The following is a 17,958-nucleotide window of genomic DNA, read 5'->3' on the forward strand; positions in this document are numbered from 1 at the left end:
CTTTAAGGAATACATAACGGCGACGCTAGCAACTTTGTTACTTAGGTTGGAATAAATTGAGACCCCCCCTAAATGAAAAAAAAATCACTGCCCAGGTCCCGAACGAGGTTGCATGCTGGGTGCTCCGTTGGTGAGGGGCGGCCCGCGAGAAAGAAATGGCAGGCAATAGCAGTGCTTGCTCCCACGACGCGACCCGGACCTACTTCATCCGCTTGCGCGGTTTGGTAGACGTGCATCAGGTACATGGCCACTATCTCTGGCCTGATGTCATAAATGTCGCTCGCCCGAATGTGTAGTAGCTCTGCCCAATCTAGGAACTCCTGCCATGGCTCCTTGTACTGGGCGACTGTGCTGCTAGCTCGCGCCTTGTGCGCCTGGCTTGCCAACGCCAGAGCTAGATCCCCGATCATTGGGTTAGCGTCCAAGGGCACCTGGCCAACCAGTGTCTGCGCGCGTGCCCTTATTCCTGTGAAAACCGGGGGGCATAAGGGTCGGGGGGCACAGCGATCCGGTGCGGGGAAGGTGTTTGGAAATCGATGAGAAGTGCGAGCGATAGCCAGTTAGCGGACCCTTTTGGGACCTCGTTTCCCGAAGACCCTGGCAGGAAAAGATCATACGCCTTGCCCAGCTCTCTTAGGCCGTGGACGCAAGGCGCAAACCACTTCCTGTCTTGAGTCAGATAGGACCACCAGTCGCGCGTCGGCCAGAGGGGAACGATCAGACAGATGCGTGCTTTGCACAGCTCTGCGTGCCGCAGGACCTTAAGTAGCAAACAGAAAGGCGGGTTCGCCCAGCAATTCAGCCCCCAGTGGAACCGAAAGGCATCTACACCCACGGTATCTGGCGTGAAAAATCGGGAATAGTATTGTGGCAGCTGGTGATTGGTGTGTGACGCGAAAAGATCAATGTCAAAAGGACCCCAGGCGGTGTTGAGCCTCTGAAATTCCTTACGGTTCACCATCCAGTCGTCCCGGTCCTGCAGCTTTGAAAGGTAGTCCGCCAGAGTGTTTTCTTCTCGCAGCCGCCACTCCGCCTGCAGTGTGATACCCTCGGCAATACAGTACCAAAAGATTTTGCAGGCAATCCGGTACGAGTCCTCGGCTTTTGTGGACCCTTTGTTGAGGACGTTGGCGCAATTGAGATTGTCAGTAATCACCCGGACGACTGGTGTCGTAGGCCTGCAGGACCGTTGAAGGATTGAAGTGCGTGTAGGACTGCCTGGAGCTCCTGGGGTGTTGACCCCATCGAACTGACCCTTACTCCCCAATTACCGCGGGCTTGGGCCAACTTCCCGTCGATCAGCGTCCAGGCACCCCAACCCCCGAGTTGCTTGGGGGATTTCCCGGCTGCATCGCAGAAAACGACCGAGTGCACCTGTGTGGGCTCCCAGAGGGCACGGGTTCCGTTAAACCGGTCGAAACAGCACAGCCAGAATTCGAGCTCTGCAGTTGCGTCGTTAGCTAAGCGGATGTGGGTATCCCAGGTGTGGCGCGACTCAATATCCTGCCCCAGAGCCTGGGTGTAAAGGCGGGCTACTTGCCCGAACGCCCAGGACATGGACAGAAGCTGCCCTTTTATGGAGACACAATTGTCTCGCCTTGATGCGCCGTTTTCCCAGAGCCGAGCGGATGCAGTCGAGCAGGAAAGTGCGCTTATCTTCAGGCACAATGTACACGCCCTTAGCTGTATCTAACAGCATACCCAGGTACCTCACTTGCTGCTGGGGCTCGCCCATCATTGACTTGTCACGGTTCACGCAGAACCCCAGGCGCTCAAGGAGGTCGAGGATTATGGTGCGGCGGGCGATGAGGGTCTGGGTGTCCTGGTGGGCGTGGATCTGATCATCAATGTATCCTGAGCACTGCCAGCCCTTCCGTCTCCAAGTCCGCATGATCTCGCGTGTTAGCTTGGTGAATGCCCAACAGGTGGAGGCAAGGCCGAAAGGGAGTTGTGTAAAGATGTAGAACTGGCCTTGCCATTCAAAACCAAGGTAGCGCCAGTCTGCTTCGTGTACGTCCATATGGTGGTAGCCAGACTTCAGGTCCAGGGTGAACATGTAGTCCTTGGGGCCTAGCCAGCCTGGGACCTGCGCAAGCGACTCATAACGGAACTCCGGGATGTGCAGGTGCTTATTGACTTCGTGTCCATCCCAGATGAGGCGGAGCTTGCCTTTCTGCTCTACGACGCCCAAGGGACAGGTCATGAAAGGGCGGGACTGGCAAGGTTTGATGGTCTCTGACTCCAGCAAACCCTCGATGGCAGAAGACACAAAATCCCCGTGGTCCCGTGCAGATTGGTGATTCTTACCCCAGTACGGCCGGGGGGGAGGTCCTGAGTGCCACATCAGAGGGAACCCTTGCAGGACCCAGCTCAGCACGAGCTGGTTCACCACTGTCGCCTTCCAGACCGCGGCACAGGCTATCAAGCGCCCCCGCATCTTAGGCCTATCCTTGCTACCCGTGCTAGGAGGTGTGGCTCCACAAGGCGGATCAACAGGCAAAGGTGCTGGGTTCTCACCTTCTGGGACCGCTTGTTCATTCCTTGAAGGGGCTCCTGGGTCTGGATGTGGTTCCTGGGCTTGGCGGGCGACCTTGGTCCGGGGCCGGGTGGGCTCTGAAGGGCCGGGTGCAGGACGCTTGGCGGTGTTCTTGGTCTCTGCTTGTGTGTTGTCTCGTTGGGCAGGGGGGGGCTGCGCGGGGTGAGGGGCTCTAAAACCCGTGGCGACGAGCAGTGCGCCCAGTACTGTGGCGGCCAAATTCTCAGCATTGCAAAAGACTAAAGATAAAAAATGGTCTGGTCTGGGTTGACACTACTGCGATTCGCGGTTTAAGGTCCTGGGTTCGATTCCTGGGGAGACCCCCGAAATAGTCGGGAGCGCGAGATTATGGCTAGCTGCTGAGATGAGGAGTTGAGGTCACAGTTGATGGACCAGATTTGCACGCTGGATTGGTGGTGATTGCCGAACCCTCCGTCTCTTCCTGGATGACGCTGGACCCGCCGCCTTGGACTTACAGTTCGTATGGCGAAGTATAGTGTGGTAGTGGTGGATGGTGCTATAAGATGATAAATCGTAGAACTAGCGGCCCAGAAGCCTCCCACTCTGTAACATTACAAAAAGAGGGGGAGATGAGTGGAGGCCGGGGCTCATGGCGACTGAGGCTACGAAACGGTGGGAAGCCGCCCCTCCTGGGATGACAGAAACCGAACGGGCTACTCAGGGGCGACCTGCACCGCAGGGGACGGGGCCACCAGAGCCATCAACCTGTTCGATGCCTCTCTGTCGTTGTTGGGTACATGCATGAAGAGGGAACTCGGACGGAGGAAGGACAGGTCCAGCCTGAAGCCGGCCACCTGGGCCTGGAAGCCGCCATGGTCAACAGGACCGAGCCAACACGGCAATAAGGCCCCAAGGCCAATCACGGGCGCCACCAAGGGCAAGAGCTCGCGCGCGTTAAAAAGAAACCTCCCTCCAGGGTACAACTTGGTCCGACGTCTTCTAGTGGTGGAAGGTCTGGAAGAGACCGGATGTGCAACTTAGCATAACAAGTCTTGTCAAAGACTGGGCCAAAGCATACTCCGTTCCAACCCAATAATGTTTGTCGGACTTGTGGGCCCCTGCAACAACAACGACCGCGAACTGCACGGAGGGGCCACTGAGCGAGCTTAAGAAAAAAAAGGAGGGGGGTAGGATCGGTGCAGTGCCAGAGTCGAGCAAACACAAGGCCCAACAGAATCCTAATCAGCCATGCTTAGCCGGGCTGCGAGAGCGGCTTCGGTCACGGTGGCTGCGCCGGTCGTAGCGGTCATAGTGGCTGCAGTCGTTCCGGTGCACACTACCAAACGAATCCCGCACTCCACCCTGCCGGTCTCTCCCTCGCCAGAGGGACCCGGCCTGACTTTCCCTGTCTGCCGCCACCGACTTGCGCGTTTTAGCTAATGCACTCTCTATGTCGCCCTAATCTATGGCCTCTGGTTTGAACTCTGGCTTGGTGAAGTTGCACCGCCTGCCGTGCCAGATTTCGTAGGGGGCCGTGAAAATACCGTTGGCTCCTGGGCCCGCCTTGGCCAGAGCAACGGAGTAGCACTTAAGGCGGCGGTGAGCGATCTTGAGGCATTCTCCCGCGACGGCAAGCTGGGGTTCGTTCGCATCCAGCGTGGTGATGGCGGTCTCTAGCAGCATTAGTGTTCCCTCGTCGAGCTGCTCCTGCTGCTCGTGTGGGGCTGTCAGCTTCGGGGCGTCGTTCGCTTGAACTTCAGTCCTTATTGCTGCGAGCTGCTCTCTTGCAGATGGCCGGATGGTCACGTCTTTTGTGATGACTACATCTGGAGAGCAGTCCCGAGGCGGTGCTGTCCGGGGATCTCTGGCTGGCGCTTTTGGGGCGTTGGCCTGCGCTGCTGACAGGACGCCCAGCAGCAGCTGGTGAAGAGTCGGCTGGTCTATATTCCCGCTCAAAGTATCCCTGGCGGCTTCTAGGTCGTTTTGGTTGGCTGGCAGCATCTGGCCCGATCCCCCTTCACCGGCTGCTTCGGCCGCTCCTGCGTTGACCAGGTTATCTCCCGTTGCCTTTGTCTTCTTACCCGTCATTTTTTGATTTTTGTGACGGAGCTCCTGGTTGTTCCTTGGAGAGTGACGGTCCGTGGCGATGTCGATTCATTGTGGTAGAGCGTCGATGAGGCTTGAGGGTAGTCGGTAAGGTCTTGGAAAAAAAAGTGAGAGCAACAATAATAAGCTCCAATAGTGTAGGCAGAATGCCGGAACTATGGAGCTGTCAGCTGAAATAGTAAATTCGAATTCTCAGCAAGCCATACGGCTGCCGTACATAACCTAGCTTAGAGGCTATACTCGCTTTGCTCCTGCCGCATCTAAGCTACAATTTTAGCTCCCTAGCTGCACCCCTGACCCTACCAACTCATAGGGGGTCTAACAGCGGCTAACAGGCATGCCTGTTAGGAAATGTTACCCTAACAGATTCTCTAACAGTGATGGGGCTGTCAGACGATGTTTGGGCTGGCGGCGGGTGGATCTGGCTGTTAACAACCATGTTGGAGAAGTAGAACAGGAATTGGTGCTGTTAGCCGTTGTTAAGGCTTGTCAGATGTTTTCAGACTGTATTTTAGCTCTGTCTCACGGAGTTGATGGATAACCTCGTTTAGAACAAACATTCTTGAACGGTTTGTAACGAAATGTCCTGCCTTTTGCCTATTATTTGGCAAACCACACGTTTCAAGCAACATCATCAATCATGCATATTACCTCGCTTATTAGCAAGGCACTAATTGACTGGATGAAAATCCAGGCTGCTGTTCCAAAAGCACTACTGCTGCAGTGAATTTAGGCATGAAATTTCATAAACGAATGGCACTACTTACATGGTGTAAGGTATCCTTGTGCTTCACAGTTTAGCATACGAAGCACTACTGCTTTTGAAAAGCAGTTCAACGCCAATATCTACTTACAGCCACCAGCAGGCCCACAAGGCTGAATGATCTGCATCCTGTCTCTCGTGACTGCAACACAACGTGCTGCACCTAAAGTAGGCCCTGAGCTTAAGATAGAAGAAAAGATGTCAATGTTCAGATTCAAGATCCTCCCTTCATATCCAGTGACCTGCTCCACCACATACAACCCGACGTTTTGCATGCAAACCCCACCTTCATGCCTGCTGCATACACAACCAAGCAACTGCTGGCCTATGAGTCCACAACATTGTAGCCTCCCTTGCCATTTCCTGCTCTCCTCAGCCAACCCTTGCCCCCCTTGACCTCTCTTGCTCTCCTCTGCCATCCCTTGCGTTGGTTTTTTATTTTGCTGAACCTTTAGACTCCTCTGTTCTCCTCTGCCATACCTTGCCCTCCCTTGGCCTCTCATGCCCTCCTCTGCCGCCCCTTGCTCTCCACTTCCCTCCTCTGCCGTCTCTTGCTCTCCTCTTTCTTCCTCTGCCCTCCCTTGCCATCCCTCGCCCTCCCTTGCCCTCCCTTGCATTCCCTTGCCGTCCCTTGCCCTCCCTTGCCCTCCCTTGCCCTCCCTTGCCCTCCCTTGCCCTCCCTTGCCCTCCCTTGCCCTCCCTTGCCCTCCCTTGCCCTCCCTTGCTATCCTCTCCCCTCCTCTGCCCTCCCTTGCCCTCTCCTGCCCTCCCCTGCCCTCCTGTTCCCTCCCTTGCTCTCCTCTGCCCTACTCTGCCCACCCTTACCCTCCCTTGCCCTCTCCTGTCCTCCTCTGCCATCCTTTCCTATCCTCTGCCCTCCTCTGCCATACCTTGCCCTCTCTTGCCCTCCCCTGCCCTCCTGTTCCCTCCCTTGCCCTCCCCTGCCCTCTCTGCCATCCCTTGCTCTCCTCTGCCCTCCCTTGCATTTCCTTGCCCTCCCTTGCCCTCCCTTGCCCTACGCTGGCCTTACTTGCCCTCCCCTGCCCTCTTTGCCATCCCTTGCTCTCCCTTGCCCTGTCCTGGCATCCCTTGCTCTCTCTTGTCCTCTCCTGCTCTCCTCTGCCATCCCTTGCTCTCCTCTGCCATCCTCTGCCCTTCCTTGCCCTCCCCTGCCATCTCTGCCGTCCCTTGCTCTCCTCTGCACTCCTCTGCCCTCCCTTGCATTTCCTTCCCTCTCCTGGTCTCCTCTGCCGTCTCCTGCCCTCCTCTGCCATCATTTGCTCTCCTATGTCCTCCTCTGACCTCCCTTGCCCTTTCCTGCCCTTTCTGCCGTTCCTTGCTCTCCTCTGCCCTCCTCTGCCCTTCCTTGCCCTCTCCTGCTATCCTCTGCCGACCCTTGTTCTCTTCTTTCCCCGTCTGCCCTCCCTTGCCCTTCCCTCCTCTCCTCTGCTCTACCCTGTCCTCTACTGCCATCTCTTGCCCTCCCTTCCCCTATCCGGGTATCCTCTGCCGTGCCTTGCTCTCCCTTGCTCTCTCCTGCCATTCCTTGCTCTCCCTTGCCGTCCCTTGCTCTCTCTTGCCCTCTCTTGCCCTCCTCTGCCCTCCCTTGCATTCCCTTCCCTCCCTTGCCCTACTCTGCCCACCCTTGCCCTCCCTTTCCCTCCCCTGCTCTCCTCTGCCCTCCCTTGCCCTCTCCTGCCCTCTCTGCCGTCCCTTGCTCTCCTCTGCCCTCCCTGTACAACGCTAGTGGGAATGTTGCCTACGATGGACATAGAATTGGGGCCTGGCAGGGCAGTGTCTTGGCGTGGGGTCATGTGGTGTAGCATGGAGATTTGTGAGGCTGGGCTGTGTATGGTAACACCAACCCCGTGAACAGTGGTAAGCATACCATATCTATCATATCACGTTACATGTACGTGTTGCATAGCAGTTCAATGAACTGCACCCTCTGGGTGCAATGGTAGCCGCGCCGCACATCCGCCTGTTCACCGTCACGCCCTCTGGGCGCGATGGTAGCCGCACCGCACATCCGCCTGTTCACCGTCGCGCCCTCTGGGTGCGATGGTAGCCGCGCCACACATCCGCCTGTTCACCGTCGCGCCCTATGGGTGCGATGGTAGCCACGCCGCACATCTGCCTGTTCACCGTCGCGCCCTCTGGGCGCGATGGTAGCCACACCGCACATCCGCCTGTTCACCGTCGCACCCTCTGGGCGCGATGGTAGCCGTGCTGCACATCCGCCTGTTCACCGTCGCACCCTATGGATGCAATGGTAGCCGCGCCGCACATCCGCCTGTTCACCGTCGCACCCTATGGGTGCGATGAAATCCGCGCCACACATCCGCCTGTTCACCATCGCACCCTATGGGTGCGATGGTAGCCGCGCCGCACATCCGCCTGTTCACCGTCGCACCCTATGGGTGCAATGGTAGCCGCGCCGCACATCCGCCTGTTCACCGTCGCACCCTATGGGTGCGATGGAATCCGCGCCGCACATCCGCCTGTTCACCGTCGCGCCCTATGGGTGCGATGGTAGCCGCACCGCACATCCGCCTGTTCACCATCGCACCCTATGGGTGTGATGGTAGCCGCACCGCACATCCGCCTGTTCACCGTCGCATGACCCATCTCTTCAGTGCGAAAAGATTACCAGATGAATGGCCTGAACAAGCCATACGAGCCTTTGAAACGCTCAAAGCTCGACTATCGAACGCCGTTTTGTTGAATTACCCGGATTTTATGAAGCCTTTCGATGTGATCTCAGATGCTTCGCTGAACAGAACTGGCGCAGTACTCCTGCAAAATGACCGACCGGTCGCCTTTACCAGTAAGAAATTTTCCCCTGCTGAACGGAACTACAGTACGGGTGAACAGGAGCTACTTGGGGTAATCAACGCCTTGTGAGAATGGCGATGCCATTTACAGAGTTCCATTCCTTTTAATCTTGTCACCGACCACCATCCACTGATCTTTCTTAAGACTCAGTCGACTGTAAGCCGCAGACAAGCCCGTTGGCTTGAGTTCCTGGCTCAATTTAATTTTGAGTGGATTTACCGCCCAGGATGATTGAACGTGGTCGCCGACGCTTTGTCACGCCATCCCTCCTTGGCATCTGTCGTGGTATTCAATGTGGTTACCACACGTCGCTCTCAGGGACTTACACTGGACCCACTCATCCACCGTATTGCCGATGCTACAAAACGAGACGCTCATTTCCAGAACCCAGATCATACTCGTTTCTTTCTGACGAATCCTCTCGGATTCTTTCAGATAGAAAGGGGGGAGTGCGAGTACCGCATCGTGGTGCCCAATGACCCCGCCTTGAAACGAGAGATTATTGAACGAAGCCACACGAATATCTTATCCGGACACCCTGGACGAGATCGAACCATTGATTTGGTTGAACAGAATTTCTGGTGGCCTACGTTGAAAGCTGACGTTGCAGACTTTGTCGCATGTTGCGATCTTTGTCAACGGAATAAAGCTTCATCAGGCAAACCGCTGGGTCTATCTCGACCTCTGCCGATTCCTGAACGACCTTGGAGCAGTGTCTCAATGGACTTTGTACTCGGATTGCCCTCGACTAGAAAAGGTTACAACTCCCTTGTGGTGTTTGTGGACCGACTGACTAAGATGGTGCATGTACGACCATGCAAGAAAGAAATAGACGCAGAAGAAACTGCAGATTTATTCTTTGACACTGTGGTACGGCTTCACGGTTTACCAGACACCATCATCTCAGATCATGACACCAAGTTTACTGGTGCCTTCTGGACCTCTCTCATGAAGAGGCTAGAGGTGAAGCAGGCGATGAGTACTGCTTTCCATCCTCAGACTGATGGTCAGACAGAACGAATTAATCGCGTCCTTGGAGACATGTTGAGAAACTACTGTGATCAAGAACCTTCACGGTGGGAGACATACCTTGGACCCGCTGAATTTGCGATTAATAATTCGAAGAATCGTTCGACAGGAGTTAGTCCATTCTTCCTGAACTATGGCTATCATCCTAAGACCCCTGTACAATTCGAACTCGGTGATGCAGTTCCCGTTGCTAAGGGTTATGTCGATACATATGCCAAGAGACTTGCTGCTGCTAAATCTGCTTTGATGGCTGCGCAAGATCGAATGACTAAGCAAGAGAATAAAGGTCGACGTGATGTGTCGTTTACTGAAGGACAACAAGTCTTACTCAGTACGAAGAATTTGACCCTCCAGAAAGGTTCAACCTTTCTGTGAAGTCCAAAGAAGCTGATGCCTAGATGGATTGGACCTTTCCCGATTGAAAAGATGATCAATCCTGCTGCTGCTAGATTGACCCTTCCAGAGGAGTATCGTTTCCATAACGTGTTCCATGTATCGTTGTTACGGCCTTATCGATCTGATGGCACTGTACAACCTCCTCGACCTACAGTCGGAATTGAATCTGAAGGTCCTACCTCTGTATGGACACCTGAACGCATCCTAGATCATGATCAATGAAAGCTCCGAAACCGAACCCTGACACGGTATCTCGTGAAATGGGTTGGTCATGGACATGAGATTAACAGTTGGATTGAAGAACCTGCTTTCCCCGACAGATCTCTTATTGATGCCTATTGGACTGTGCGCCGTGTGGACGCAGGCGTCTAGAAAGGGGGGCAGATGTTGTAGCGCCTTATAGTGTTACAGAGCCAAATCGCAAAGCGATGAAGGCGTGATTTGATTAAGACTGATCTATGAACAGTCTATGAATACTTTAAGATAGATAGGTGTTTCCTAATTAAGGATTGGCACTCTATCAGGGTCCCTACCCTAATCGAACAGACACCTCGGTCTAACCAGCTGTCAGGTGGTCCGAAGGGACACTCTACGACAGAAGTCGTTGCGGCCTCCTAAGCAACGAGTATTATATATACTCGGGTGGGAGCCTGGGATGGATGATTAATATATTTATATATTAACAAAGAGACAGAGTTTAATTACTCTTTCTTTAGACAAGAGCCCAGACCTTGGCGGAGCGAATCCGTCCTGTGACTTTCGGTTCTTGCTTACACTACGCGCTAACACCTGGGGGCCTGGGGGCCTGGGAGCCTGAGGGCCTGGGAGCCTGGGGGCCTTGGAGCCTCGGGGCCTGGGAGCCTGGGAGCTTGGGAGCTTGGGAGCCTGGGAGCCTGGGGGCCTGGGAGCCTGTGGGCCTAGGAGCCTGGCGGCCTCGGAGCTTGGGGGCATGAGGCTGGTACCTGGGAGCCTGGGGGCCTGGGGGCCTGGGTGCCTGGGGGCCTGGGAGCTTGGGGGCCTGGGGGCCTGGGAGCCTGGGGGCCTGAGGTCTGGGAGCCTGGGGGCCTGGGAGCCTGGGGGCCTGGGAGCCTGGGGGACCTGGGAGCTTGGGGGCCTGGGGGCCTGGGAGCCTGGGAGCTTGGGAGCTTGGGAGCTTGGGGGCCTGGGAGCCTGGGGGCCTGGGAGCCTGGGGGCCTGGGAGCCTGGGGGCCTGGGAGCTTGGGAGCCTCGGAGCCTGGGAGTTTGGGAGCTTGGGAGCCTGGGGGCCTGGGAGTCTGGGAGCCTGGAAGCCTGGGAGCCTGGGAGCTTGGGAGCCTGGGAGCCTGGGGGCCTGGGAGCCTGGGAGCCTGGGAGCCTGGGGGCCTGGGAGCCTGGGAGCCTGGAAGCCTGGGAGCCTTGGGACCTAGGAGCTTGGGGGCCTGGGAGTCTGGGAGCCTGTGGACCTGGGAGCTAAGAGCCTGGGGGCCAGGGAGCTTGGGAGCTTGGGAGCTTGGGAGCTTGGGAGCCTGGGAGCCTGGAAGCCTGGGAGCCTGGGGACCTGGGAGCTTGGGGGCCTGGGGGCCTGGGAGCCTGGGAGCTTGGGAGCTTGGGAGCTTGGGGGCCTGGGAGCCTGGGGGCCTGGGAGCCTGGGGGCCTGGGAGCCTGGGGGCCTGGGAGCTTGGGAGCCTCGGAGCCTGGGAGTTTGGGAGCTTGGGAGCCTGGGGGCCTGGGAGTCTGGGAGCCTGGAAGCCTGGGAGCCTGGGAGCTTGGGAGCCTGGGAGCCTGGGGGCCTGGGAGCCTGGGAGCCTGGGAGCCTGGGGGCCTGGGAGCCTGGGAGCCTGGAAGCCTGGGAGCCTTGGGACCTAGGAGCTTGGGGGCCTGGGAGTCTGGGAGCCTGTGGACCTGGGAGCTGGGAGCCTGGAAGCCTGGGAGCCTGGGGACCTGGGAGCTTGGGGGCCTGGGGGCCTGGGAGCCTGAGGGCCTGGGAGCCTGGGGCCCTGGGAGCTTGGCAGCCTGGGGGCCTGGGAGCCTGGGAGCTTGGGAGCTTGGGAGCTTGGGAGCTTGGGGGCCTGGGAGCCTGGGGGCCTGGGAGCCTTGGGGCCTGGGAGCTTGGGAGCCTGGGGATGACACAAACCATGAAATGGTGTTATTGAAAGATACCGGTTGAGACAAGTGGATTGAATAAATAATTGTTGTAGAATCAAACAGGTATTGGTTAGTAACAACAGTGTTAAAACTAGGCAGACCGGCATCTGACAGTTAGGCAACAGAGCCTAGAGCTTAACAGTAAGCATACAGGATACAACACCTGGAACCCCAACCCTCCCCTCCATCTCAACTCCCTGAGTGAGCCCCATTCCCCCTCCCTGTCGCCACCCTCCTAAATCAAAACTTCAACTTCAGCCTCATTGTCCGAGGTTGGTTGCACTTGCTGCACATGCATGAGAGCATGAGAAAAATGCAGGCACTGCAAAGACCGAAAAGGGCAGCCCCATCCAGTGCTTATACTTCGCCATTTGCACTCCTGGTTGCTTCCCATCTGATGGGTACTCCTCTGGCAAGACAGTCAGACGTGTATGGTCCCAGCCGAGCGATGATGAGCGATATATTCACAACCGGATTCAATCCGGGGAATTCCCACCTTCTAGGATTTCGCACCAATCTAACACCAGGCAAAGAGTACTCAGGGAAATGCCAGGAGAGCTGAACCCTTCTTACATATTCCGCGGTTCTGAAATCCACCGCCAGGAAATCTCCCCAGCAGACCGGCCACAGACCAGGGTTCTTCACCAGGGTACCCAAAAATTTCGGTCGTGTCCGAAAGCCTCTGAGTAACCTATCGGGGGTCTCCCAAAATGTTTTCCTGTCAGCCTGAGTTTTGGGGCGGGGCCCCAGCGTGAAGCGCCCAGGGGGCCCCCGACCTGTAAGGTTGCCCATGTCTGTGTGTGTCTGGCCGTGTGGCCGTGTGTGTGTAACGGACCAAACATAATATCTCGGCCGGCTGAAACGCGTTATTGGTACTATATAGCATTCTCTATCGCAACTTATCTCGCCTGTAGCCAACAAAAATCGTATGAGCACAAATGAGCACAAATAACTTTGGCTGCCTCATGAGGCAATTGATCAATTGACCGAGGCCAAAGTCACATCAACGCCTCTCGGGCTAAATTTAATCTCAAAAGGTACCGCGTATCACATATTTGAATTCTTAGATGACGGCGTATGATAACTCGAACTCCCAGGCCTTGAGTGTGTAACGGACCAAACATAATATTTGATCCGGCTGAAACGCGTTATCGGTACTATATAGCATTCTCTATTGCAAGGTATCTCGTATGTAGCCAACAAAGATCGTATGAGCACAAACAACTTTGGCTGCCTCCATTGACCGAGCTCATAGTCACATCAACGCCTCTCGGGCTAAATTTCATCTCAAAAGGTGCCATGTATCTCATAATAAAATTCTGAGATGACAGCGTATGATAACTTGAACACCCAGCTTGTGTTACCATTTGCCCGCCAGGCATTCCGACTTGCCACCAGCAGGCCGACAAATTTGCTTACATTTCATTTCTCTATGAAATACGCAAGCTGCTCGTTTGTACATTTACTTTAGCCAATGCTCGGGGCCTACGGTGTGCCGCGATGAAGCTTGCGGCTGTGGGGCGGATTGCTGAGGCCGCTGGCGCTTCGGGGATAAACATCACAGACAGCACCGAACTTCACCCAGCTTGTGTTACCATTTGCCCGCACGGGCATTCCGACTTGCGGTCTGCCGCACTGTCCATACGGCATGCACCCGGGATGGATTCCGCCGGTGCAAGCTTAGCTCCCACACCATCAGCACTGCTGCAACAAAGCACATCTCCCACCGCGTTGACACTACCCATCAATTGTCACACGTGCCGCGTTGGCTACCGGCCTGTACGGATGGAGGGGGGGCCCGCCCTTTTTCTGGCTTCAAGGAAGCCGACACCCAACTTGTTTCGGGCACCCTGAAACTGTCTGAAGCGGTTTTCGGGGTAAAGTTTAACTAGATTCTATCTTAATATCCTAGGATGGCTGACTTAACAGGTATTTAACTTTATTTTGGAACATGGCGCCTGGGAATCGTTCAGGAAAAAGGAATTACCCAAAACCCTAAGCGTGGAAACAAGTGGACCCATTGACGCATTCCAGCCCAGGCCCGCTCCCAGGCCATCTTAGACTTCATAACTGAAAACTCTTTCTGCAAACCGTCAAGTTCGTTGACATCGATGGCAAATAGGCGGTTAGGGCTTGCCGAGTGGCAAAAGTGCACTAGCAACTTCACGAAACTCCTTACGTGCAGTGTATAACAACGATTGCTGGTTAGTTTACTTGCTACTTTCATAGTAACGATGCAAGACTGTCGGTCGGCAAAACGTTTGAAGTTTGCATCGACCTTTTCGAAACTTACAGCCAGTGTTCACTGAATTATGTTCAGCAGCTTTGCCGTTAGCAGCAGGAGTAGAAGCGTGTTTATTTATGGGTATGCTTAGATGTATGAAAATGTGGCATATGGATGTGCTTAGATGTATGAAAATGTGGCATATGGACATCCTTAGATGTATAAAAATGTGTGTGGTACAGCCGCAATGCCCATTTGTACTTAGGGTTTGACTGGTGCAGGGATCTAGCCGATACCGAAACGTGCGGAGAGACCTGCGGAAATAGGCTTCTTCCCACTTTCCGCAGAGGGCCTAAAATGAAGGAAATGCGGAAAAAGAAATCGCTTGCAGTACTGCGGAAAGTCAAAAACATATTCCACGCCTGTGCGTTTACTTCACAAGTGACAATACTTTAGTGTAAAAGTCTACAATCACTGCGCCCGACCTCGGGGCTAACGACATTCTAGAGTTCGACTGTGTTCCAGCTCAAAGAAGGTGGAAGGCCTGCTACCGACGTTTGGAAACATGTTGATAGAAAACATTATGACAAGAGCAAGAACTGCTCTGCTACCTGCAAACAACATCGGAAGGACCCGATCCGAGCGTACCAATCCAATCCGTCAAAATCAAGCACTATGGGGGAGGCCTATGATAAGTATGCTCTGGCCTGGGGGATTGGGGGTCAAAGAGAGGCGGAATGCTTGCAGATCCCACGAGACTGAACCGCATTGCCAAGAGCGCGATTGAGATTGTCCATATTATCGCAACACTGCAAAGAGCTAAAAATAGCTTTATATAGATACGTTATAGTTTTCGCAAGTTTCCGCAGTTTCCGCAGCGTTTCCGCAAAAGGGTTCCCAAGTACGAAAAGTTTCCGCAAACCTGGTCAAGTTTCAGCTAGATCCCTGGACTGGTGACCAAGCGGGCCTTATACTGCAGCCCTTTCCGCCCCCGAAAATATACAAATTTACGCTTAAATATCGTTCAGTTTTCTCCGAAAATGCCTTCGGGAGGCTTCAGTGGGGCCCCCAAGAAATGCTTCAAAAGACCCAAAATCCGTTCGGGATGCTCTGGGGCGGACTAATTTTCCTTTCGGGCAAAATGGAAAGATCTCAAAAATGTTCGGGCCCGAATCGGGGTGAAGAACCTTGTCACAGACCGTTCCTCGTCATTTCCGCATTTGGTACACCCTGCTTGCCGACCAGGCACCTGGAGTCACAGGTCCTGATAATGCTGCTATTGCTGCTAGCGGGGGTCGCTAGTAGGCATCTGCAGCTTGCCTGGGCATCCCGCACGGAGGCTGATGACGCGGCGGTATTGCTGACTCTGGCAGGTCCCTCACCACCCTCCTATTTGAGCAGCTGGTCGGGTGTGGCGCCATGCAGCGGTGGGTTATGGCGGATGTAGGAATGTGGGAAGCACCGAGCCACGGCTCCAGACATGGCGACGGTGAAATGTGGCGATGCGCACGTCGGGTTAGGTAGCAGGTGGTAGCTGGTGGCTGGCAATGGAATGGGATTTGGATGTGTTGTGGTGACACTTGAGGAGAGCATAGCATGCAGCGCGGGTTAATCCTCATGGAGGTGGCTTGGATGGGGATGCGAGTGCAGACATGGATGCATGCTCCGGCTTGGAGCTCTGGCCTGGGGTGATGGCGCCTTAGCTCCGAAAACTGGTGTAAAACTCCACCGGAGCCATGGATGGGGCTGATGTCCTCTCTCAGTTGTGCTGGAGGTCGTCGTATGTTTTGGAGCAAAGCCAGTAAATGGCATAGCACACAGTAGAATGAAGCTGTACTTTTCCATGGTTTGCCTAGCTGTGTGCATCGATGCCTCACAAGCTGGCTTGGGCAGTTTGTGCACATTGTTGTGATGCTTGTCAGCCTACTAATGGCCCTGCTTGGCGTATGTATCCTCCACAGACGGCTGGGCATGCGTGACCTGTTCTGGCCAGCGTGTGACGGCAATTGACCTATTGGGCAACATCACACTGCCTGTGGGAGCACTGCCAGCCACCATCAGTAAGTTTGCTGTATGATGCTATACTGCGGTGTTGAAGGAGCGCAAAATGCCGAACATTTTACTTATAGCATTGCATGCAATTGCAAGAATGCTGGTATCGGACGCAAATTATCCCTGTCCCTCTGAGAAGACGTTTATAGGAGTCACAAAAGGATAAGCATGAACAAGGATGCAGTTAAACCCCCTTTAACCTCCAACCGGGAACCACCCTGACCGGTCAGGGGCCCTGACTGCAGGTACATGCCCTGACTCAGGGCATGCACCTGCTTGCCACGCGCTTGGCTTTATGTGTCTTTCCTTTTCCGCGCCCACACGCCCTCAACCACGCCTTCATGTTCCACAAACTGCATTTTGCCCATGTGCAGGCCAACTAGACGCACTGCAGCTGCTGCGGCTCGATGGTGCCGGGCTGGGGGGGACGCTGCCTCCGGACTTATCGGCGCTGTACAGTCTAACTTCCCTGTCCCTGTCGTACAATTCCTTCACGGGTATACTGCCGGCGTCCTGGAGCGCCCTCGCCAACCTACGGTGTGGCCGGAGGTCATGGGGGCGGGCGGGTTTAGATGCGACAATGGCATGAATTCATGTAGTCTGCAGTTGGGCGGTGAAGTGGGTGCTGGGGATAAGAGGGAATTACGTATCCAGGACGCACATCCTTTAGACAAATACCTAGCAGCACACTGAAGGCATGATGGCGCGGTCTCAGGGAGGCAATATACACGTGCACCCCTGACATATACAAGGAATGAAAAGCCCGTTTAAGCGATGATGGTATTGAGTCTATCAAGCGCACTTTTAAATATTATACTCCGGAGTTACTGGTAAAACTCATGCGGACAGCATTTCTGCGCATGGGTTTTAGGTACGGCAACATATTCGAACCTGCAGTAGGTACATGCATATTTTTTGACCATATGCCAAGAATACGTCAGGCAAGTAACATTGATGCTGTAGAAATTGGCAGGATTACCTGTAACATTCTAGTTATAAAACACTCCTGATATTCATCTAATTCATATAATGTTACAGAGTGGGATACCACTCTGAAGCCTCCAAAGGCTTCTGGGCCACATCACATTGTCAAAACTACGATTTATCACCATACAGCACCATCCATCATTACCACACTATACGCCATACGAACTGTAAGTCCAAGGCGCTGGATCCTGCCTTCTGGATCCCTCTGGAGGTATCCAAAGGACCGGATGAGGATCCTTATCCAGTCACCGGTACACCCATAGAGACAGAGGTTTCAGCAATCACCACAATCCAGCGTGCGAATTTAGGTCCATCAACCGTGACCTCAGCTTCACATCTCGAACACTAGCCACACTCTTGCTCTCCCGAAATTTTCCTGGTGGTCCCCAGTAATCAAACCTAGGACCTTAATCAGCTTCTCGCAGAAGGTCAACCGACCAGCCCAATGGCATACTCCAGGCCGGTTCCGGCCCGGTTCCGACCTAACGGGTCCAGTTAACGAGATGGGTAACCGGTCGGTAGGATTACCGGGCGAACCGTTATCCGTTAACCGTCCCCAGTAATCGGTAACCGATGTCGGTAACCTGGCATGAGCAAAAATGCATTTCTGATTGCAACCAGTTTCTTTGTGACAATGCCCATTGTCACAAGGTTCATGCCCACGTGTCACAACCCGACAAGCTTGAGGAGGTTAAGGCAATGTGAATGCCGGGTGACAGGGGTGACAGTCTTGTGCAGGCACATTTGGAGACTAGTTTACACTGAGATTGGGGTGATGTTGGATTAGAATACTTGCACTTCATGAAATTGAGGAAATGTGTTGCATAGGCATATCCAAACGTTTCAGAGGGACGTTGTTTCGCCCGTAACAAACTTGTTACGGGCGAAACAAACTGGATTTCCACAGTCCCACCACTCAAAGAGCTCCCCACACCATCGCAAAGT

At 54.6% G+C, this 17,958-nt stretch overlaps 3 protein-coding genes across 3 annotated transcripts in view; 1 reads left to right on the forward strand and 2 right to left on the reverse strand.

Moving 5' to 3' along the window:
* The window catches only part of VOLCADRAFT_107235 (uncharacterized protein), a gene marked incomplete at its 5' end in the record, with an annotated part of 6,337 nt that extends 1,752 nt beyond the window's left edge, over positions 1-4,585 (reverse strand). Inside the window, 4 exons of the mRNA XM_002956455.1 lie at positions 204-466; positions 2,518-2,689; positions 3,013-3,100; positions 4,002-4,585. Coding sequence (XP_002956501.1) covers positions 204-466; positions 2,518-2,689; positions 3,013-3,100; positions 4,002-4,585 — 1,107 coding nt within the window. The remainder of the gene's footprint in view (positions 1-203; positions 467-2,517; positions 2,690-3,012; positions 3,101-4,001) is intronic.
* A 1,807-nt stretch (positions 4,586-6,392) lies between these two features.
* Positions 6,393-6,839, reverse strand: VOLCADRAFT_97445 (uncharacterized protein; the record flags this gene model as incomplete). Its single annotated transcript, XM_002956456.1, has 1 exon — positions 6,393-6,839. The coding sequence occupies one exon, from the start codon at positions 6,837-6,839 to the stop codon at positions 6,393-6,395; it is 447 nt and encodes a 148-aa protein (XP_002956502.1).
* An 8,293-nt stretch (positions 6,840-15,132) lies between these two features.
* VOLCADRAFT_97446 (uncharacterized protein) lies at positions 15,133-16,615 on the forward strand (the record flags this gene model as incomplete). The annotated part of the gene is made up of 4 exons (XM_002956409.1): positions 15,133-15,152; positions 15,220-15,401; positions 15,936-16,034; positions 16,401-16,615. The coding sequence occupies 4 exons, from the start codon at positions 15,133-15,135 to the stop codon at positions 16,613-16,615; spliced, it is 516 nt and encodes a 171-aa protein (XP_002956455.1).
* Between the last annotated feature and the right edge of the window lie 1,343 nt (positions 16,616-17,958).

Source organism: Volvox carteri (genome assembly GCF_000143455.1).
Source record: "Volvox carteri f. nagariensis unplaced genomic scaffold VOLCAscaffold_61, whole genome shotgun sequence".
Taxonomy (NCBI): Eukaryota; Viridiplantae; Chlorophyta; class Chlorophyceae; order Chlamydomonadales; family Volvocaceae; genus Volvox; species Volvox carteri.